This window comes from Triticum urartu, chromosome 3 (assembly GCF_003073215.2).
Source record: "Triticum urartu cultivar G1812 chromosome 3, Tu2.1, whole genome shotgun sequence".
Classification (NCBI taxonomy): domain Eukaryota; kingdom Viridiplantae; phylum Streptophyta; class Magnoliopsida; order Poales; family Poaceae; genus Triticum; species Triticum urartu.
The window spans coordinates 656770307-656795006 of NC_053024.1; the positions used below are offsets into that span (position 1 = coordinate 656770307).

The following is a 24700-nucleotide window of genomic DNA, read 5'->3' on the forward strand; positions in this document are numbered from 1 at the left end:
TTGGCGATACGGATATGAAGATCTCCTACCATTGTAACCGACTCTATGTAACCCTAACCCTATCCGGTGTCTATATAAACCGGAGGGTTTTAGTCCGTAGGACAACATACACATCAACAATCATACCATAGGCTAGCTTCTAGGGTTTAGCCTCTCTGATCTCGTGGTAGATCTACTCTTGTACTACCCATATCATCAATATTAATCAAGAAGGACGTAGGGTTTTACCTCCATCGAGAGGGCCCGAACCTGGGTAAAACTTCGTGTCCCTTGCCTCTTGTTACCATCCAGCCTAGACGCACAGTTCGGGACCCCCTACACGAGATCCGCCGGTTTTGACACCGACATTGGTGCTTTCATTGAGAGTTCCTCTGTGTCATCACCGTCAGGCCCGATGGCTCCTACGATCATCAATGGCGATGCAGTCCAGGGTGAGACCTTCCTTCCCGGACAGATCTTCGTCTTTGGCGGCTTCGCACTGCGGGCCAATTCACTTGGCCATCTAGAGCAGATCGAAAGCTACGCCCCTGGCCATCAGGTCAGATTCGGAAATTTAAACTACACGGCTGACATCCGCGGGGACTTGATCTTCGACGGACTCGAACCACCGCCGAGCGCGCCGCACTGTCACGACGAGCATGATCTAGCTCTGCCGCCAAACAGTGCCTTGGAGGCCACACCCGCATCGGCTCCGACCCTTAGTTTGGAGCCAACTGCGCCGATCGAGGATGGGCGGTTGGACGCCACCTCGGGGCTGTGATCCCAACGGCGGTTGAGCCAAACACCAGCCCCGTACTATGCGAGACTCGTGACTCCACGGAGTCGGATTCTTCTCCGGACTCCGAACCCTCCGCGCCCCTGCCGATTGAATCCGATTGGGCGCCGATCATGGAGTTCACGGTCGCGGACGTCTTTCAGCACTCGCCTTTCAGCGATATCCTGAAGTCACTGAAGTCTCTCTCTTTATCAGGAGAGCCCTGGCCGGACTACGGTCAGCAAGGTTGGGGTACGGACGATGAAGAAATTCAAAACCCACCCACCACCCACTTTGTAGCCACTGTCGACGACTTAACCGACATGCTCGACTTCGACTCCGAAGACATCAACGGTATGGACGCCGATGAAGGAGATGATGAAGAACCAACGTCTACTATGCCCTGGAAAGCCACCTCGTCATATGACATATACATGGTGGACACCCCAAAAGAGGGAGAGGGCGATGGAACAGCGGAGGATGACCCCTCCAAGAAACAGCCCAAGTGCCGGCGTCAGCGGCGCCGCTCAAAATCCCGCCAACACAAAAACGGTGATTCCAGCACGGGAGATAATAATACTCCGGAGAGTGCCGAAGAAAACCCCCTCCAGCAAGGTTTAGCACAGGAGGATGGAGAAACCAGCCCTCATGAGAGAGCGGCAGACAGAGAGGTCGAGGACGATAATTATATGCCTCCCTCCGAAGACGAGGCAAGCCTCGACGACGACGAATTTGTCGTGCCAGAGGATCCCGTTGAGCAAAAGCGTTTCCAACGCAGGCTTATGGGCACGGCAAGAAGCCTCAAAAAAAAAGCAACAGCTCCGAACTGATCAAGATTTGCTGGTTGACAAATGGACCGAAGTGCTTGCGGCCAAAGAGCACAAACTCGAACGCCCCTGCAAGAGTTACCCAAAGCGCAGGTTGCTGCCCCAATTAGAGGAGGAAGCACTTGATGCGGCCGAACGGCCACCTCGTGGCCGTGATAAAGAGGCCTCCCAACCCTCCACTCAAGCCGCACCCCATACCAAGGCACGGGAATATGCGCCAGACTTACGAGACATGTTGGAAAACAAGGCAAGGCAAACACGATCGATCTACCGATCGCGTGGGCACCCCACGGCTTGAGACGGTAACAATCACGTCGGCCACAAATTCGGCAGGGCCGAACACACTAGACAAAACTCATTGGAGCTACGTCATCATATCGCCTAGTACAGAGGCGCCGCACACCCACTATGCTTTACAGACGAAATAATGGATCATCAAATGCCCGAGGGTTTCAAACCCGCAAACATCGAATCATATGATGGCACAACAGACCCTGCGGTATTGATCGAGGATTATCTCCTTCATATCCACATGGCCCGCGGCGACGATTTTCACGCCATCAAATACCTCCCACTCAAGCTTAAAGGACCAGCTCAGCATTGGCTCAACAGCTTGCCAACAGGATCAATCAGTTGTTGGGAGGACCTGGAAGCCGCATTCCTCGACAATTTCCAGGGACTTATGTGCGACCCCCAGACGCCGATGACCTAAGTCACATAATTCAGCAGCCAGAGGAATTGGCCAGGCAATTCTGTACATGGTTCCTAACAAAGAAAAATCAAATAGTCGACTGTCCGGACGCTGAGGCCCTAGCAGCCTTCAAGCACAATATCTGTGACGAGTGGCTGGCCCAGCACCTCAGACAGGAAAAGCCGAAATCTATGGCAGCACTCACGACACTCATGACCCACTTCTGTGCGGGAGAAGACAGCTGGCTTGCTCGTAGCAACAATATGACCAAGAACCCTGGTAGTTCAGACACCAGGGACATTAGTGGCAGGTCACATCGCAACAAGCAGAAGCGCCGCATTAACGGCGACAATGCTGAGGATACGGCAGTTAATGCCGGATTCAGAGGCTCTAAACCCGGTCAGCGGGAAAGCCATTCAAAAGGAATCCTAGGGGCCCGTCCAGCTTGGACCTAATACTCGACCGCTTGTGCCAAATACATGGCACCCCCGAAAAGCCGGCCAATCACACCAACAGGGACTGTTGGGTGTTCAAGCAGGCAGGCAAGTTAAGCGCCGACAATGAAGACAAGGGGTTGCATAGCAATGACGACGAGGAGCCCCGGCCGCCGAACAACAATGGACAGAAGGGTTTTCCCCCACAAGTGCGGACGGTGAACATGATATACGCCACCCACGTCCCAAAAAGGGAGCGGAAGCGCGCGTTAAGGGACGTTACGCGGTAGAGCCAGTCGCCCCAAAGTTCAACCCATGGTCCTCCTGCCCGATCACCTTTGATCGAAGAGACCATCCCACTAGCATCCGTCATGGAGGATTTGCCGCATTGGTTCTAGACCCAATTATTGACGGATTTCATCTCACTAGAGTCCTCATGGACGACGGCAGCAGCCTGAACCTGCTTTACCAGGATACAGTGCGAAAAATGGGCATCGATCCCTCGAGGATTAAGCCCACCAAAACGACCTTTAAAGGCGTAATACCAGGTGTAGAGGCCAACTGTACAGGCTCAGTCACACTTGAAGTGGTCTTCGGATCCCCGGATAATTTCTGAAGCGAGGAATTGGTCTTTGACATAGTCCCATTCCGTAGTGGCTATCATGCACTGCTCGGACGAACCGCATTCGCCAAATTCAATGCGGTACCGCACTACGCATACCTTAAGCTCAAGATTCCAGGCCCTCATGGAGTAATTACGGTCAATGGAAACACCGAACGCTCCCTCCGAACGGAGGAGCACACGGCGGCCCTTGCAGCGGAAGTACAAAGCAGCCTCTCCAGGAAGATCTCCAGTCCGGCCATTAAACGTCCGAACACCGTCAAGCGCGCCCGGAGTAACCTACAACAAGACCGCCTGGCACGTTCCGAGCAGGCATAGCAATACGGCCCCAACCCCAACCCTAGCAAAAAGGCGACGCCAGTACTTCGTGTACATAATTATGCTCTGGAAATACCATGGGCATAGGGGGAGGGGCACCATCACGGCACGCCCAAAACACGGCTTAAACCGCACGAGGGGCTGCAGATTTTTTACTTTTCTCTTACTTCCAGGACTCTACTCTTCGGAAGGCTTGTTCGGCAGTTCAATTGCCGCACAAACGATGCAAGAACCAAGGAAGCAGACAAGCCATGCCCCATTACGCAAATCCCAGGTGGACTCTATCACGAGCAGTATACCTGTTTCGCATACTATTCCGCAGCTTGCCCCTGGAGCAGACATGTTAAATAGTCCAACTTTTCGTTTATCGCATTACTTGTATCGTTCTGCTTTGATCGCAGCTATTTTTACTAAACAATGCATAGCTTTTGTCTATTTTTGCACTATATCTTTTTTATAAATAAATGTTCCTTAACGACATGTTGCACCCGTACAACTTGGTGCGGCCAAAATACGCCAGGGGCTTTTAGCACCCCTCAATATGGTGTGAGAAGTCCGAACACTTTCACAAGTGCGGCACCCCGAACTTATAGCATTATATGCATCGGCTCCGAATCATGTCTCGGGTCAATAGTTGGCTTTGCCCGGCTCCTATGTTTTGGTGCCTTACGTTCCGCTATATCGGCTAAGGTAGCACTAGGAGAACCACTGCAATTGTGCCCCAGTTGAGCTGGGCCGAGCACCTCAGTGGAGAAAGCTAAAACTGACTGTCATGATGAAGCGAGAGCTGGTCGCTGTTCGAGAGGTTTTTTCGAGTCCCTAAAGACTTATGTCGCTTAGGGCGACGAGTCGGCTCTGTCCGGCCAAGGCGTGGATAGCGCCCCGAACTCGGTCTTCCGAATACTAGGGGCTTCGCCGAAATTTAAAATTATAGAATTCTATGGCTAAGTGAGAGTGTTCACGCATTATAGTCCGATTGCCTCGTTCGTCGGGCTGAGTGCCTCCCTCGAAGGACCCAAACATGGGAAAAAGAGCGCCCAAATTTATCCCCGAACACCCCAGCACTAGTGGCAAGGGGGCAGAAGCTGACGACTCGCCATCTCTCAGTATTGATAAACAGCCGCACATAAGGTAATATTTTAAATTCAAGCAGCATTGCTCAGCGCATATGAACAAGTTTTCAGCGCACAGGACAAAAACGAGCGAGTTTTACTCAAAAATTACATCCCTAGTACATTCATCCGCCACAAGGCGGGCACCCTTCAGAACATCCTTATAGTAATTTTCGGGCTTGCGATGCTCTTTCCCCGTGGTGGCCTGTCCTTCACAAGCTTCTCCGCATCCAGCCTGCCCCAGTGCACCTTAGCACGGGCAAAGGCCCTACGGGCACCTTCAATACAGACGGAGCGCTTGATGACTTCGAGCCTTGGACAGGCCTCCACCAGCCGCCGCACCAGCCCGAAATAGCTCCCAGGCAGAGCCTCTCCAGGCCACAGCCGAACTAGGAGGCCCTTCATGGCCTGTTCGGCCGCCTTGTGGAGCTCGGCCAGTTGCTTCAGCTGGTCGCTCAGGGGCACGGGGTGTCCGGCCTCAGCATACTGAGACCAGAACACCTTCTCCATCGAGCTGCCCTCCTCAGCTCGATAGAATGCGGCGGCATCAGATACACTCCGGGGAAGATCTGCAAATGCCCTTGGAGAGCTCCGGATTCGGGTAAGTATCAAGTAACTCCGGTTATGTGTTTACTTTGCAAAAATAATGCCTTACCCGCCGCTATTTTCTTCACCTCATCCAACTCCTGGAGGGTCTTCTGGGATTCGGCCTTGGCAGACTTGGCATTTTCAATAGCCACCGCGAGCTCGGACGCTCGCGTCTTTGAGTCAAGCTCCAAACTCTCATGTTTCTTCATGAGAACCTGGAACTCTTGCCGCACCTTGCCAACCTCGGCCTCATACCTCTCCCACTGGGTGCGCTCCGCGGCCGCACTCTTCTCGGCCTCGAGCAGCGCTTGCTTAAGGGTCGCCACCTCAGATGTGGCCCCTACAATAGCCATGTTAATCCTGTCATTTCTTGCAATTGCACCTTTTTATATACATATTCAACCAAGGTATTTCTTACCTTCCTTCTCCTCGAGCTGCTTCTTGGCACGCCCGAGCTCTTGCTCGGACTTCTCGAGGCTCTGCTTCAGCGTGTCCACTTCCGCAGTGAGTATGGCGGACGCCAGCAGAGAAGCCTGCACACGCATATTGACTCCTTTTGTTAGAATCCTGCGAATTTTTTGATCCTCTATTCGGCTTTTCTTCCCGAACGCCCAACAGAGCATTAGGGGCTACTGTCTATGCGGTAATATTATTTACACATTATTTACTTACCTCAAAGCCTGTCAAAAGGCTAGTACAAGCTTCAGTCAGTCCGCTCTTGGTGGACTGAACCTTCTGGACCACCGCACTCATAATAGCGCGGTGCTCCTCGTCGATGGAGGCACCTTGGAGCGCCTCCAACATATTGTCCGGCGCCTCCGGGTGGACAGGGGTCGCCGGCATGGTGGACTTGCTCCTCTTGGAAGGAGGTCCCCCGCCAGACTCTGGAACCCTTGAAGGTTCCGGAGCGGTGTCCGGCCTAGAGCCGGACTTGGAGCCCTGGGGGGTTTCATCCCCTTTACTCCTGGAGTCCGGGAGGTCGCCTTGTGGTGCCTCCGGGACCACCTCCTCCCTGCTTGGAACCTGTTGGGACAACACCTCGGTGTCGACCATAGGGCGGGGGGAGGAAGCCGTCGGAAGCGAGTTCACATCCGACGAGTCAAGTGAGCCGCTCGACGACCCGTCGAGCCGGTCTTTGGGTGGGCTGCATAAGCATGATCGACATAAGGGAAAGCTGTGCAATAAACGAATACTATGAAATACTCCAGTATCCGGATACTTATAATTTTGCCAGGGGCTTGGCCCTGGGCTGCCACTCCTCTCCGCCGTCGTCGGCGTCGTTGGAGTAGTCCGGAGGAAGGGTTTTCCCCTTCTTGGACCCTCCGGCCTCCTTAGAGAGGGCGGCCTTCCTTTTCTTCTCTCCTCCCACTGGAGGGGGAGAGGTCTCTTCTTCTTCCTCCTCGTCTTCACGAGAGGAAGGCGCTTCGGGACCGTCAGATGATGAATCCGACACCTCCTAGCGTTGGGCACTCTTTCGAGTCCCCGTGGCCCTTTTTGTGGCCTTCTTCTCCGGCACCACATAGGGCGCCGGAACCAGCAGCTTCACCAAACGAGCGTCCGCTGGGCCTTCGGGCAAAGGAGCCGGACAGTTGATCTGTCCGGACGTCACCTCCCAATCCTGTCAAAGATAAGGGAGTTTAGATCCCGCATAGAGTCAAACTATGAAAAACTGATACCCTATAAAAGGACAAAAACACCTTACCGCATGAGCATGATGCTGAGTACTGAATCTGCGATCCTCGGTAGCGGATGCGGGAGCCTCGGCGCCTTTGAAAAGCATCCTCTAGGCATCTTCGTACGTCGTGTCGAAGAGCCTGTTTAGAGTTTGATGTTGCACCGGGTCGAACTCCCACAGGGTGAAGGCCTGTCGTTGACACGGGAGGATCTAGCGGATGAGCATAACCTGGACTACGTTGACAAGCTTGAGCTTCTTGTCCACTAGGGTTTGGATGCATGTTTGGAGTCCGGTCGGCTCTCCTTTTTTACCCCAAGACAGGCCTGTCTCCTTCCAGGAGGTGAGCCGCGTAGGGGGGGCGGATCGAAACTCAGGGGGTGCGACCCATTCGGCGTCGCGCGGCTCGGTGACGTAAAACCACCATGATTGCCACCCCTTCAGGGTCTCCACAAAGGAGCCCTCAAGCCACAGGACGTTGGCCATCTTGCCAACCATGGCACCGCCGCACTCCGCCTAGCTGCCGCGCACCACCTTTGGCTTGACGTTGAATGTCTTAAGCCATAGGCCGAAATGGGGGCGGATGCGGAGGAACGCCTCGCACACGACGATAAACGCCGAGATGTTGAGGACGAAGTTCGGGGCCAAATCGTGGAAATCCAGGCCGTAGTAGAACATGAGCCCCCGGACAAATGGATGCAGAGGGAAGCCCAGTCCGCGGAGGAAATGGGGGAGGAATACCACCCTCTCATGGGGCCTAGGAGTGGGGATGAGCTGCCCCTTTTCGGGAAGCCGGTGCGCGATGTCGCTAGCCAGATATCCGGCCTTCCTCAGCTTTTTGATGTGTCCCTCCGTGACGGAGGAGACCATCCACTTGCCTCCCGCTCCGGACATGACTGGAGAAGGTTGAGGTGGTAGTGCGGACTTGGGCGCTGGAGCTCAAGTGCGCAAGAATGGATAGGCAAAGGAGGAAGAAGGCGTGGGTGAAAAGGTGGATCCTTATCCCCTTATATGGGTGCACGCAACTACATGTCCCCACCAGCCTGGTAAAACTCGCTTATCTCCAAACGCCATAATCAAAGGCGCGGTTGGGTTACCCACGCCCATATTGATGAGAATCCCGGAATAAGGGGGCATGATCTCTTCTTTGACAACACGTGCCAAGGAAACCGCCTCGCATGACGCGCTGAGATGGGATAATGAAACGACTCGGATAAAAGCTTGGTCGTGGTGTGTCGCACTACGGAATACGTCAGCAGATTAGATTTGTCTAAATATTATTCTCTCTATGGCAATATGTGGAAAACTTATTTTGCAGAGCCAGACACTATCTTTGTGTTTAAAATCTTCTATAAAGTACTTGGAGGAGGAACCCGCCTTGCAATGCCGAAGACAATCTGCGCGCCGGACTCATCGTCATTGAAGCCTGGTTCAGGGGCTACTGAGGGAGTCCTGGATTAGGGGGTGTTTGGATAGCCGAACTATACCTTCAGCCGGACTCCCGGACTATGAAGATACAAGATTGAAGACTCCGTCCCGCGTCCGGAAGGGACTTTCCTTGGCGTAGAAGGCAAGTTTGGCGATACGGATATGAAGATCTCCTACCATTGTAACCGACTCTATGTAACCCTAACCCTATCCGGTGTCTATATAAACTAGAGGGTTTTAGTCTGTAGGACAACATACACATCAACAATCATACCATAGGCTAGCTTCTAGGGTTTAGCCTCTCTGATCTCGTGGTAGATCTACTCTTGTACTACCCATATCATCAATATTAATCAAGTAGGACGTAGGGTTTTACCTCCATCGAGACGGCCCGAACCTGGGTAAAACTTTGTGTCCCTTGCCTCCTGTTACCATCCGGCCTAGACGCACAGTTCGGGACCCCCTACCCGAGATCCGCCGGTTTTGACACCGACAGTGGCCTTCGGTGCTATTGGAGCTGGAGGCGGCACAACCTTGGGCTGCTTTGGGGCCTTCTCAATCGGCGCTGGAGAAGACGTCCGGGGGTGCTTCAAAGACTGCCCAGTCGGCGCGGTCGCCAGGTCCGGGGTGCTCGCTGGGTCGTGTGCGTGCTTGGATCTCCTCTCTCTGCAAGGAGGCAAGTCGACTTCTTCGTCATCGCTCGACTCGTCGCTCTCCTCATCCTCCTCCGCATCCGAGTACCACTCGCCGCTCTCGCCCCCGCTCGCTCCCTCCTTGACGTCTTTCTCCTGCACTCCGTTGGGCATCGAGTACATGTCAATGAGAGCCTGAAAGAACAATGAGAAAAAGGAGTACAGTCGACCATCAACAAGGTGTCACATGGTGAATCGGAAAGATATTTGGTAAAACAGAATCATACCTGCTCCGGCTGGCGCGAGTGGTCGAATGGAATCACCCTCCTAGATCCCCGGGGGTTGTCTTTGTTGCTGGTGATTCCCATCAGCCACTTCTCCAAGATTTCCTCACTGACGTCCTCTGGGTGGATCCGAGTGGAGTCCTCGAGTCCAGAGTACATCCACATCGGATGATCACGGGCCTAGAGCGGTTGGATGCATCGACCGAGAAAGACCTCCAGCAGGTCCATCCCAGTCACCCCGTCGTGGATGAGTTGGACGACCCGCTCGACCAGCACCTGGACCCGCGCCTTCTCTTCGGGAACCACCTTCAAGGAGGAGGGCTTCTCCACTCGAGCCAGGGAAAAGGGAGGAAGTCCAGTCGACTAACCCGGGGTCGGCTGATCCTTGCAGTAAAACAAAGTCGACTGCCAGCCGCGGACCGAGTCGGGAAGGATCATCGCTGGGAAGATGCTCTTGTTCCTCATCTGGATCCACAGGCCCCCGCACATCTGGATCACGTGCATCCTCTCATCACTCGGATTGGCCTTTTTGACCGACTGGGAGCGGCAGGTGAAGATATGTTTGAAGAGGCCCAGTGCGGTTGACAGCTCAAGAAATTTTCACACATTGACACAAAAGCAGCCAGATAGACTATGGTGTTTGGAGTGAAGTGGTGGAGCTGAGCCCCAAAGAAGTTCAAAAATCCCCGAAAGAAAGGATGGGGAGGCAGAGAAAATCCGCGATCGACGTGGGTGGCGAGGAGAACGCACTCACCCTCCCTTGGCTGCGGCTCGGTCTCGTTCTCCGGTAGCCACGCCAATTTGTGGGGGATCAGTCCCCCTCCACCAGGTCATCGAGGTCGTCCTGGCTGATCGTCGAGCGGATCTAGTCGCCCTGGATCCAGCCTGGCGGCAGGCCGAATCTCGATGAGGATCCGCCCCGGCTGGTCCGCTTGCCCTTCGCATTCGCGGTCGCCTTCTTCACGCGCTCCAGCGCCACCATCTTCTCTTTTCCCATGGCGGCGGATCGAGTTCGAGCGAGGGTTCGGCGATGAGAGCAGAAGCGAGCGTGGTTGAGAGGTCGGAGGAAGAAGAAAAGAGAATGGGAGCGCACGGTGCAGAGACCCGGTCCGGTGCCTTTTATAAGGTCATTTCCCCGAGTGACTAACTGGTAGGCCCAGATGATCTAAACAAATCCCGCAACAGTCGCGCGTGCAGTACATGGCGAAAAAGGTGGCTCGGGGATCGAGGAGACCTGCCTAATCTGTCCCGATTACCACGGCCTCGCCCGTTTGGCGCGCTTCCCGAAATTCGAATCCCGCGAAATCTGCGGAGAGCAGAGCAACTGGTCAGACAGAAAACATCCTCCACATTATCATTCGGAATTCTACCGTGAAAGTTCACTCGACAAAAACGAAGAATGGACCAAGGCGACTGAATAAGAAGTCGATGTTGTCTCCTCGGTTCATTGTTCCAGAACAAGTTATACTCATAGCACAAAGAATGAGTCGGAAGTGTTCCCAACTCCTTCCTCACTCAAACCCTGATCCATTCGGGGGCTAATGATGAAGCTATGTACCTAGGGTAGGGTCATGGATCTGTCCAAGATACCCTCCCCAAGGACATCTCTAAAGGAACCAGAAGCGGTCGAAGCAAAATCATCATCCACTCGACCGTGAAGCTATGTTCCACTCGACAGTATAGAAGACACTCGACTATGCGAACAACCACTAGACGATACAAGAAACCACTCGGAGTGTGGAAGACCTAACGTCACTCAGGATGACAACGGTCGGTCATTTATATCTCTTTATTACTAGCGTTACCAGTAACGACTTGCCTTAATGTACATTGAACCCTTTGTAACGTGGGCTGGCTGGGGTCCTGGCACACTCTATATAAGACACCCCCCTCCTCCGGGGCAAGGGTTTGCACCCCCTGTAATTCACACGCATATATCCATTCAACCGCCTCCGGGCTCCGAGACGTAGGGTTGTTACTTCCTCCGAGAAGGGCCTGAACTCGTAAAACTCGCGTGTACAACTCCTCCATAGCTAGGATCTTGCCTCTACATTCTTACCCCCCATTCTACTGTCAGACTTAGAACCACGACAGCCATCACATCTCTTATATATATGAGGTGGCTGAACTTTCTTTACAAGAAAATGACTCCAATTTTCTTCCAAATTTTTACTATATAAGGGAGGCATGACACGACTATACGAGTGGACTAGAAAATTTAACATGAAGTCATCTAGGTCATGGTCTTGCCAAATCGATGTCCTGCAGAGAAGTCATCAAAGCCTGAAAAGCTGTGGATCCAAAACTGCGACCTCCACTAAATCTCATAGGCGCCACACCAATAAAGATGAGGCTGGAGGCTTCAACTGGGAACAGAACCACCGATCACCACCACCCTAACATATTGTGCGAACCGTAGCCTTACCATGCATAATGGATGATAGGAATCTACACTTGTGAGCGATTTACATTATCACATACAACACCATTGATATGGTAAGGATCGAGGAAGAAGTATTTGTCGGACAAACGTCTGCCACCATCAATGGCGCACCACGGAGGCACTTTATTGTGTGATCTTGCCATCACCGGTAAAAGGGCCCAACTAATTGACATCAAAATCCTACCTAAGACTCGCAAATCAAAGGAAACTACATCTCCGTTAGGTAGACCGAGCCCCCCCCCTTTGGCACCGGCAGTCCCGATAGAGAAGAGGGTGGAAACCAACCGATAGATGAGAAGTGGCGGCGTGGTGCGCCTAAAAAATCTTCTCTTGTTTGGGTTAGGATAAACATCACCCATACAAACGGATGAAGAGTGAACACATGACTGAAGAAGGAGCGAGGTTCTTTTTCTTCTAATTTGCCTCGCTGTGTTTTCTCATTTACTGATTTGTATCTGTTGTCCTTCTTCCAGGGAAAGCTCCTGATGAGCATGTGAACACAATGTTGTCTCAAGGGATACTCCCTACACAACATGGTCGGCCTAGAGCGTCCAACGACAACCTTGTAATAAACACAGTAGACACACCTGAAACCAACAAACTCTTGGTAAGAACTCTACACTATGCTTATGCTTTAACAATACCAAATATGGTACTCTAGTTACTATATTACTAATGCTTGGCTAAACACTACATCCTAAGGTGACTCAGGCATGGCCTGCACCTTCGAATGATCTCCCAAAGGAACCAAAGTTCAGCTGCCCAGTCTGCATGAACGAGTTGGTCAATGTGTCGTCGACTATCTGCGGCCACATCTTCTGTGAGAAGTGCATCGAGGCCTCCATCTAGGCTCAGAGCAAGTGCCCTACCTGCTGTAGGATGCTGACCGTGAACAGTTTTCACCGTATCTACCTCCCGGCCATGGATTGAAATGATCTAGCCATTCGAGAGGTGTGGTGGAGCATCGACATCTGAACCTTCTCCTCATCGGCATTTAGCTGATTCTGTCTTAACTATTCTTCACAGGGTTATATCATTAGCATTGAGTTTTTGCCGAACAGTTTAACAAGTGCTTGAGTAGTAGTTAATAATCTGCATCCTTCGTGGTAATTGGTATAGGTTTAAAGGATACGTATTCTGAACTTCATCTGCAAAGAAATGTCAAAAATATTTTCATCATAGGGTATATGGTGGTTGCTGTGTGCATCGCTCGATGCAGAGGCCGGGGGTTATCCTCCTTTACTAAGGGTATATGGTGGTGTTCACCCACTCTAGAATATGTGTTTGTGCAGTCAAGAAGATTTGGGCTTTGTGTTGTCCCTCTCTATATATGAAAAGCAGGCCTGATTCCTTGAGATTGTTTACCATACGTGCCTATTGGCTTGCACATTTGTTGTACCATTCCATGAACGTTATACATATAGATATAGTAATGTTTTTCCACGCAGATCTACCTGCTGCTAAGGTTTTGGGCACCGAGCGAAAAAATTGGTTACCAGGCGGTAACCGCAAATCCCAGTACCACATGAAAAATCACCTTACCGGGCAAGAAATCCTTAATTTTTGAATTTGAATGAGTTTTTCTCCATATTCAAATTCATTCAAAAAATTCGTTCGCTAACCGCCTTGTATTTTTCTGTTACTGCAGTAACCAAAAATCTCGGTGCCCCACAGGATTTCTTTTCATCCGGGATCCAATCACGAGCTAGATTAAGATTCTTGGTCACGGACAAAAAATCATCTAGTTCATGGTCTTGCCAAATCATTGTCCTGTAGAGAAGTCATCATAGTCGGAAGAGCCGCGGATCCAAAATTGCGACCTCTTTCAATGTGAGCTGCAGTGCATCACCCTCGATGTCAAGAGTAAACGGTGGTGTGTTTGTGTGTAAACACAACCTAGGTCCATCCCAAAGCACTGCAATAGTGCAACGCCTACGGTGACCATTGGCAATGGCATGGAAATACGCTGATGTACTGTAGGAGGTGTGGCAGGCTGAACTGGACTGTAAAGGGTTGCACTGTCATTTCATAAACTTAATTTTCAAATGCATGACATATGTATCCTTTGTTGTTAATGCCCAATCTTTTCACCGATTTCGAGGCACTCAAAGGTATCCGACAAGGTTATCTGTTATCTTCGTATCTTTTCACCCTTATTGTCAATGAACTGACACTTTACTTACAAGAAGCCTTTAATTCTAATCGTTTGGAAGGTATCCAACTGGCCCCTCTTCCCCCATACATTTCTCGATGTTTGTGAATTACTTGATTGTTTGAAGTAGGGCGGATAAAGGTCGATTGTTTTGGATGGATAATCCTAGCCATAATAGGAGCCACCCTAATAGCATGCGCCTTAGCTAGGATATGAAATATCACGTTAATAACCATGATTGGCCTGAACTATCAGATATCCGTCACTCCAACTACCTTTGGGATTAACGCTACGACACCATAGTTCAAACATGAGGCGTCAAGCAACGCGACATAGAAATCTTGGAAAATGTCCACCACCACCCGTTTGATGGCACTTCAAAATTTCAAAAAGAATCATACATGCAAACCATCGGGAGCAGGTGCCGAATCCAGACGCATGGACAAGATAGTGGCTTCAACATCATTTTTCATGTAAGGGAGGAGGAGGGCATTCTCTGCTTCCGACACCTTGTCATCCCTAGTCCACATGTCTAGGTGCAGCCCCACCCCCTAGGTTCTCACTGGAATATATCTTTTGTAAAAGTTGTCTCAACCTTGTCATAGAGCAACCTAGGTCCATCCCAAAGCACTGAAATGGTGCAACGCCTACAGAGACCATTGGCAATGGCACGGAAATACACTGATGTCTGGCAGAGGCATGGCGGCTTACCTAGAGTAGAAAGGGTTTCATTGTCATTTCATAAACTTAATTTTTAAATCCATGACGTATGTCTCCTTTACCGTTAACATTAATGCCCAACCTTTTCACTGCTTTTGTGGCACTTGAAGGTATATGACAAGATTGCCGTTATTGTCGTATCTTTTCACTCTTGTTGTCAATGCACTGTCATTTTGTCTACAAGAAGCATTTAATTCTAATCGTTTGGAAGGTATCCAATTGGCCTCTCTGGTCCCCAACATTCGTCGACGTTTGTGAATTACTTGATTGTTTGCGGTAGGGTGGATAATAATGATGCCTCCCATTTTGCACATATCATTATATTTCTTGTGATATTTCTGGGCAAACACCAAATTGGAGTAAATCTTCCATCCTGTTTAGTAAATGCAGCAATGAAAATTCTCGTAATCAAATTAAGAATATTTCCCTTGCTCCTAATATGGCCTCTAACAATTTACACCTCGGGCTTGGGCACCCTCCCATCCTACCTGGGCTGGGAAGAATAGATCTGCAGTCCACAACTTCATTATTGATAAATTAAAGCTAAGACTTGTTACAAAGCTAATTGGCCTTATGTTTGCACACGAACATGTCACTGTGTACACCGGCGTCGAGTGTGATAAGCAAGCCAATGTTGCCGAAGGAGTCTCACTGGATACACAAGAAAAGCCGACGAGATCTTTTGAGGACTCGAAACCCCACACGTCTTTGAGGGACCCCATCAGGGAGCACTTGCTATGGGATGCCCTTGGTCGACCTGAACACCCCTAGGGTCTCGTGGATCGCTGACACTGAACATGAAGGACAAAAAAGAACGGGGAAGAATATAATGAAGGAGAGATAAAAAGATAAAGGTAAAAGTGGTAGATTGTTGATTGGGCGTTGCTCAATCGGCCATCACTTCTCTTATATATATGAGGTGGCTGAACTTTCTTTACACGAATATGGCTCCAATTTTCTTCTAATTTTTTATTGTATTAAAGGAGGCATGACAAGACTATACAAGTGGACTACAAAATTTAACATGTAGTCATCTAGGTAATGGTTTTGCCAAATCGTTGTCTTGCAGAGAAGTCATCAAAGCCGGAAAAGCCGCGGATCCAAAAATGCGACCTCCAATAAATCTCGTAGGCCTCACACCAATAAAGATGAGGCTGGAGGATTCAACTAGGAACGGAACCACGCTCACCGACACCCTAACATATTGTGCAAACCCTAGCCTTACCATGCAGAACGGATGACAGGAATCTATGCTTGTGAGCAATTTACATTATCTCTATGCTCGAGGAAGAAGTATTCGTCGGACTAACCTCTGCCACCATCAATGGCGCACCACGGAGGCGCTTTGTTGTATGATCTTGCCATCACCGTTAAAGGGCCGAACTAACGGACATCAAAATCCTACCTAAAACTAGGAAACCGGAGGAAACTACATCTCCGTTAGGTAGACCGAGCCCCCCACCCCGCAGCACCGGCAGGCCCGACAGACGAGAAGACGGTGGCGACCTACCGATAGAGGAGAAGTGGCAGTGTGGTGCGCCTAAAAAATCTTCTCTTGTTTGGGTTAGGATAAACATCACCCATACAAACGGATGAAGAGTGAACACATGACTGAAGGAGGAGGGAGGGACGTTCTCCTAGCAATAGAGCAATAACTTTTCTATGTCTTTCTCGCCAGTTGGTTGTTATGTCTACGTTTAACAGCCCCCAGCGCGCGCACAGACAAGCACACGCGAGCTGGTAGCTCAGTGATTGAACCTACTACAATTTAAAAAAGTGATTGAACTTGGCTAAAAGTACAAAAACATGCATCCACAATATTCTTAATAAACCGGCCTTGGATAAATGTCAATTGCTTCAGATGGATAATTCTAGCCATAATAGGAGCCATCTAATGGCAAGCTCCGTAGTTAGGATATGAAAGATCACTTTAATAAACGTGCTCGGCCTGAACTATGGGATATCCTTCGCTCCCACAACCTTTGGGATTAACGTCATGACACGGTAGTTCAAACGTGAGGCGTCAAGCACACCGACATAGAAATCCTGGAAATGTCCATCACCACCCCTTTGAAGGCACTCCAAAATTCCAAAAGGAACCGTACATGCAAACCATCGGACCAGGTGCCAGTCCATGTGTCTGGGTGCAACCCCACCCCTCCCCTAGGTTGTCTTTAGAACTAATCTTTGTAGAAGTCGTCGACATGAGTTTGGATCTCAACCTTGTCATGGAGCAACCTAGGTCCATCCCAAAGCACTGCAATGGTGCAACGCCTACAGAGACCATTGGCAATGACATGGAAATACGTTGATGTGCTGGTGGAGGTGTGGCCGGGTGACTTGGACTCGAAAGGGTTGCATTGTCATTTCATAATCTTAATTTTCAAATGCATGACATACGTCTCATTTTCCGTTAACATCAATGCCCAACCTTTTCACTACTTTCGGGGCACTCGAAGGTATCCGACAAGGTTGTTCGTTGTCGCCTTATCTTTGCACTCTTGTAGTCAATGAACTGTCACTTTGTCTACAAGAAGCCTTTAATTCTAATCATTTGGAAGGTATCCAACTTGCCCTCTGCCCGCCCCCATACATTTTTCGATGTTTGTGAATTACTCGATTGTTTGCGGTAGGGCAGATAATAATGAGGCCTCCATTTTTGCGCATATAATTATATTTCTTGTGACACTTCTCGGCAAAGCACCAAATTGGAGTAAATGTTCCATCCTCGTTAGTAAATATACCGATCAAATTTCTCATAATCAAAATAAGAATATTTCCCTTGCTCCACTCCAAATATGGACTCTAACAATTTACACCTTGGGCTTGGGCAACTTCTCATCCTACCTGGCTGGGCAGAACAGATGTGCAGTCCACAACTTTATTATTGACAAATTAAAGCTAAGCTTACTTGCTACTAAGCTAATTGACTTTCTAATTGCACACAAACATGTCAATGTGTACGCCGTCGTCGAGCATGATAAGCAAGCCAACGTCGCCTGAGGAGTCTCGCCGGATACACAAGATATGTCAACGAGATCTTTTGAGGACCCGAAACCCCATATACCTGGGAGGGACCCCATGAGGGAGCACTTGCTATGGGATGCCCTAGGTCGACATGAACACCCGTAGGGTCTTGTAGATCACTGCCACCAAACATGAAGGACAAAGAAGAACGGAGAAGAATAAAACAAAGGAGAGATAAAAAGATAAATGTAAAAGTGATAGATTGATTGATTGGGTGCTCAATGGGCCATCACATCTCTGATATATATGAGGTGGCTGAACTTTATTTACCAGAAAATGACTCCAATTTTCTTCCAAATTTTTATTGCATTTAGGGAGGCATGACACTACTATACGAGTGGATTACAAAATTGAACATGAAAGGTGCCATGGAGGCATTCGTGCCCATGAATGAAATGGCAGAGGCGATGACAACGATGTTGTGATGGCGTGGTGGAGATGGTGCCATTAGCGCCGATCCTAGAGTCGCGCTAGAGGCGGCATTGTCGTTCTCCTACTTCTTCTTCCTTGTCTGCTCCCTCGTAGACAGCTTCTTGGTGACATGGAGGGCGATCTTAGGGTTGTGGGATGTGTCCCACGTGGAGGAGAGTGAGTGTATTTTGACTTGATGCAATTTTTACCCAAATCTTGGATTTGTTCCTTCTCCTTTTGATGCCACGAAGCTACCAATTTTGCCCTACTCATCCTTGTCTTAGATTTGGATCAATTTCTTTGCTATGGTCAAGATGATTGTTTGTCTCAACAATGTCAGCTTGGCTTCAAGGGTGTTGCAGAGACCGTGAGACGGATCGATCTTTGCTCGCGGCGCACCGCTGATCAATGCAAGAGGAAGATGGCGGTGATATACTCACGAATATGTGTTTTGTTTTCTAATTTTGTAAAGTTGGTCTTGTAAGAGCTGGACAATTTTAGTTTGTATGACCTTGGATTTCTTGCGAAGAAGAAATAAAAAATCCCAACCTTTTTTCAAATTGGTGGTAAACGTCCAATATAGATAGGAGGTAAACCCAAAACCAAGAGAGGCCAAGCTCACGCATATCAACTATATTTTTTTTTGAACATCAATACAGTCCTGCGTTTTGATTTCCGGATTAGTTTTTTTTCGCCCCTGAACGAAATAGCCGAATTTCGGTCAATTCAAAAAATTTGGCAAAATCTCGGACGAAATTGCATAAACAAAATTTGAATTTTTGAATGAAATTTGACCGAAATCTGGCCGAAATTCGGCTGAAATTTTGCAATCAGCAGAGGAAAGGTATAGCAGATCGAGCTCAAGGGATTAAAAACTGAATCAGTCCAAGAATAAACATTGGAGAAGCAAACGAAGAAGGAAGTGCCCTGATGCTACCTATGCATCGGTCCAACATATAAAAACAATCCTCACTGCCGCAGACATCATGCACCATGCCGTGGCCTTGAAGAAGCAACAGAGAATAAACTAGGTGGTGATGGAGGAGGCGTGAGGTGGCCCTGATGGAGGCTGTGCGTCCACGCGCTCAGACGCAAGCAAGCGGGCGGGAGGTACCAGTCAACGAGGCGGGTTGATGCAGCGGAGGAGTGCGGATTCTTCATCGGAGGAGCTCCGGACGGGCGTGGGAAGGCAGCAGCAGGCGGGCAGCGGCGGCGCCACACAGGGAAAGACAGAGGAAACGGGAAGTTTAGGGATCGGGCATTCAGTTTGATGGTTTCTTAGCCGGACCATAGTGGAGGCCTTCTAGATGTTGGGCTGGGCCATAACTTTCAAAACAGGCCGAAATTTTTGAAGCGAAAGGGACATATTCCGGGCCCAGCCGAGATGGCCGAAATTCAGCCGAAATTGTTTTTTTCCGGCGGAAAATCAAAACTGTTGTACAGACACAAGCGCTTATATACACATCCATACACTCACCCCTATGAATATACACACGAACACCCTACACCTACAAGCACCTTCGAAAGACTGAACTGATATATCATCTTTAGATTTACGAAGTTACTGTAGGCGTCTCGTCATTGACGGAAACGTCTCCTCCCACCGAAAGCGCATCGTCGAAAATCCTGAAATAAATTCAGAAATAATGCTAGCACCACGCATATCAACCAGCTGTATTCTGACGCGTGTCACCGGCCGTAGGGCGATTCTCTCATTCCCTGGCAGGAAGTAATTACGTGTGGTCCGGTTAGATATAGAACGGGGAGCACGGCGCTCGCCCAGCACCCGCTGGCTATATATTGATCCCCTCAGGTAGTCAAGTCCAGTAAGCCATTGGTCAAAGTCCCCTTTCTTCGTCTCCGGCCACCTCCAAGTCCCAGGTGAGCTTTCGCCTGAGGAGTCTCGCCGGATAAACAAGATATGTCAACGAGATCTTTTGAGGACCCGAAACCCCATATGCCTGAGAGGGACCCCATGAGGGAGCACTTGCTATGGGATGCTCTAGGTCGACCTGAACACCCGTAGGGTCTTGTGGATCACTGCCACCAAACATGAAGGACAAAGAAGAACGGAGAAGAATAAAACAAAGGAGAGATAAAAAGATAAATCTAAAAGTGATAGATTGATTGATTGGGTGCTCAATCGGCCATCACATCTCTGATATATATGAGGTGGCTGAATTTTATTTACCAGAAAATGACTCCAATTTTCTTCCAAAATTTTATTGCATTTAGGGAGGCATGGCACTACGATACGAGTGGATTACAAAATTGAACATGAAAGGTGCCATGGAGGCATTCGTGCCCATGAATGAAATGGCAGAGGCGATGACAACGATGTTGTGATGGCGTGGTGGAGATGGTGCCATTAGCGCCGATCCTAGAGTCGCGCTAGAGGCGGCATTGTCGTTCTCCTACTTCTTCTTCCTTGTTTGTTCCCTCGTAGACAGCTTCTTGGTGACATGGAGGGCGATCTTAGGGTTGTGGGATGTGTCCCACGTGGAGGAGAGTGAGTGTATTTTGACTTGATGCAATTTTTACCCAAATCTTGGATTTGTTCCTTCTCCTTTTGATGCCACGAAGCTACCAATTTTTCCCTACTCATCCTTGTCTTGGATTTGGATCAATTTCTTTGCTATGGTCAAGATGATTGTTTGTCTCAACAATGTCAGCTTGGCTTCAAGGGTGTTCCAGAGACCGTGAGACGGATCGATCTTTGCTCGCGGCGCACCGCTGATCAATGCAAGAGGAAGATGGCGGTGATATACTCACGAATATGTGTTTTGTTTTCTAATTTTGTAAAGTTGGTCTTATAAGAGCTGGACAATTTTAGTTTGTATGACCTTGGATTTCTTGCGAAGAAGAAATAAAAAATCCCAACCTTTTTTCAAATTGGTGGTGAACGTCCAATATAGATAGGTGGTAAACCCAAAACCAAGAGAGGCCAAGCTCACGCATACCAACTGTATTTTTTTTGAACATCAGTATAGACCTGCGTTTTGATTTTCGGATTGGGTTTTTTTTCGCCCCTGAACGAAACAGCCGAATTTCGGTCAATTCAAAAATTTTGGCAAAATCTCGGACGAAATTGCATAAAAAAAATTTGAATTTTTGAATGAAATTTGACCGAAATCTAGCCAAAATTCGGCCGAAATTTTGCAATCAGCAGAGGAAAGGTATAGCAGATCGAGCTCATGGGATTAAAAACTGAATCAGTCCAAGAATAAACATTGGTGAAGCAAACGAAGAAGGAAGTGCCCAGATGCTACCTATGCATCAGTCCAACATATAAAAACAATCCTCACTGCCACAGACATCATGCACCATGCCGTGGCCTTGAAGAAGCAACAGAGAATAAACTAGGTGGTGATAGAGGAGGCGTGAGGTGGCCCTGATGGAGGCTGTGCGTCCACACGCTCAGACGCAAGCAAGCGGGCGGGAGGTACCAGTCAACGAGGCGGGTTGATGCAGCGGAGGAGTGCGGATTCTTCACTGGAGGAGCTCCCGACGGGCGTGGGAAGGCAGCAGCAGGCGGGCAGCGGCGGCGCCGCACAGGGAAAGACAGAGGAAACGGGAAGTTTAGGGTTCGGGCATTCAGTTTAATGGTTTCTTAGCCGGACCATAGTGGAGGCCTTCTAGATGTTGGGCTGGGCCATAACTTTCAAAACAGGCCGAAATTTTTGAAGCGAAAGGGACATATTCCGGGCCCAGCCGAGATGGCCGAAATTCGGCCGAAATTGATTTTTCCGGCCGAAAATCAAAACTGTGGTACAGACACAAGTGTTTATATACACATGCATACACTCACCCTTATGAATGTACACACGCACACCCTACACCTATGAGCATCTCCGAAAGACTGAACTGATATATCATCTTTAGATTTACGAAGTTATTATAGGCGTCTCGTCGTTGACGGAAACGTCTCCTCCCACCGAAAACACATCGTCGAAAATCCTGAAATAAATTCAGAAATAATGCTAGCACCACGCATATCAACCAGCTGTATTCTGACGCGTGTCACCGGCCGTAGGGCGATTCTCTCATTCCCTGGCAGGAAGTAATTACGCGTGGTCCGGTTAGATATAGAACGGGGAGCACGGCGCTCGCCAGGCACCCGCTGGCTATATATTGATCCCCTCAGGTAGTCAAGTCCAGTAAGCCATTGGTCAAAGTCCCCTTTCTTCGTCTCCGGCCACCTCCAAGTCCCAGGTGAGCTAATCAGGCTGGCAGCGCTGGCCTTGGCGTTGGCGGCTCCGGCGGGATGCGGCCGTGGCAACCGCAGATGCAGGATGTGGTGGGCCTTGCCGCCGCGGCCGATCCCCAGTTTGTGAGGCTCCGGGACAACGCCCGAGAGAAGATGTAAGCTCTTACTGCTTTTCTCTGCTCCAACCGCGATTGCGTAGATTAGAATATTTCGAGAAAAACTGGAACGCGAAGTAGTCGTATCCAGTGACCTACTCAACAACAGTATCACGTTTATCACTCTGCCTTGTATCATTCCCAACAAATACTTATCATCAAAGGTGATCAATCGTGGACTATGTACCTGAACCTTCACAGGGCTTGCATATAAATTTTGCATATTTAAGGGCTGCGGTTGAATCCCTGTAACAGTTACAAAAAGATATCTTCTACTCTATCAAAGCTTTTTTTTTTGCGGGGAAACTCTATCAAAACTAATGATCTGAATCTGATATTAATTCACAGATTCAAGTTTTTGCTAACGTTGCAATTGCTGCCTCTCTGGCGGCCGCGCCTCCGGGCGCTCGCGAGCCGGCTAGAGGAAATCTTGTTTAGAAAATACCCAAACAAGGTGTTCCTCTCTTTCCTTCTTTTTTGGAGCTTTGGTTTTCAGGCAACCAAGTCCATTTCCGAGTAAGATATCAAATATTACCATTTAGTTAACCATGTGTGTTGTTGATATCTCTGGTTGTTTGGGCAGATGGAGTACCACAACATGACGAGGCGACCAATGTCGCCAACAATGATGTTTGCTATCAAGACCTACACGGCTCAGAACCGACAATACCGACAAAATCAACAATCGTTAAGACAGATAGCATCTTCCCATGGCTATGGTGCGATGAATCTGACATCCAATATCATGCAAGGTGCGAGTGAAAATTCTAGAATGTTTTATGTGACAGGCAATATTGGCCCTTTGTCCTCTACTGCAGACATGGTTCTGCAGAACGCCAATATGGATACCTCACTGCCAGGTACAGATAGATTTACTGAGATCTTACCCACGCATATCCTTATTAAGGCTAGTAGTAAATGTGTACATTTAATGCACATTAATACTAGATATGATATTAGTTGCATGTTGATATTAGGTAGAATATTAATTGTGCACCAATTATGTTGTAAATTTATGCCGATATTGATACTTGCTATGATATTAATTGCGTGTAAGACATGTTCAACGACTCACCATTGCAGCAATGTAAGTCGTTGGATTAACATATGATTTGATGACTGAGATTAGTTGGATATGTAGACATTAGTTTGGGACTTCTAGCCTAGGAAGCCAGCAGCGTACTATACTGGATAAAAATCAACTTATCTTGTAACAAACACCACTGTTTTTTAGTCCAGCATCTGTGTTCAGAATGAAGCCATGCATCCACTAAGTAGCTATTATGTGATAGAAAAAGCTCTAAGTAAAATGCTAGCCTGAAAGATGTATTACTGGAACAATTTACCCATATTCATATCTGAATTTTCCAATTACACATAGACTATTAAGTCTTGGGAGGATTTTTTCCCCCTAGTTTGCCTGACCACGTTTCCGTTTACTAACTTCGTATGTCTTGCATTTTTTTTCTAGAAGGAGCTTCTGATGGGCATGTGAACACAATGCTTTCACTAGGGATAAACCCTACACGACATGATCTTTCTGGAGCGTCCAATAACAACCTGTTAACACACAATCTGGATACACGTGAAGCCAACAGATTCTCTGTAATAACTCTAGACTGTGCTACTGCTTTACATATACGAAATATTATTGTTACTATATGTATCCCTAAAGCTCTGCTAAACACTACAGCCCAAGGTGGCGCAGGGACGCCCGGCACCTGTGAAGGATCTCCCAAGGGAACCAAAATTCACCTGCCCAGTCTGCATCAATGAGCTGGTCGATGCATCGTCTACTATCTGCGGCCACATCTTCTGCAAGAAATGCATAGAGGCCTCCATCCGATTTCAGAAGAAGTGCCCTACCTGTCGTAGGAGGCTGACCATGAGAAATTTCCACCGAATCTACCTCCCGGCGATGGATTGAGCTGATCCAGCCATTCTAGGCGTGGTGGAGTATCAACACCCGACCCTTCCTCCTTAACGGCATTTTTGTGATTCTGTCTGAACTATTCTTCATGGGGTTATCACTAGAATTCAAAGCAACGATTTAATAAGTGCTCGATTCATAGTAAACAAACTTTTAATCTGCATCCTTGGTGGTAAAGGATACCTTTCTCGTGGGAATTTGAAACATGTGCCATGGTATTGTGAACATCTGCAAAGAATTACAAATATATTTTTTGCTTGTCAGGGTATATGGTGTGTTCACGCATGCACTCT

General features: G+C 48.8%; 1 protein-coding gene and 1 pseudogene across 1 annotated transcript; both read left to right on the forward strand.

The window, feature by feature from the left end:
• LOC125547118 overlaps positions 1-12735 on the forward strand; it is an 88875-nt pseudogene extending 76140 nt beyond the window's left edge.
• A 9562-nt stretch (positions 12736-22297) lies between these two features.
• On the forward strand, positions 22298-24442 carry LOC125549019 (probable histone acetyltransferase HAC-like 1). The gene is made up of 5 exons (XM_048712523.1): positions 22298-22477; positions 22826-22931; positions 23061-23337; positions 23949-24082; positions 24186-24442. The coding sequence occupies exons 1-5, from the start codon at positions 22380-22382 to the stop codon at positions 24402-24404; spliced, it is 834 nt and encodes a 277-aa protein (XP_048568480.1). The 5' UTR covers positions 22298-22379; the 3' UTR covers positions 24405-24442.
• The last annotated feature ends 258 nt before the right edge of the window (positions 24443-24700 follow it).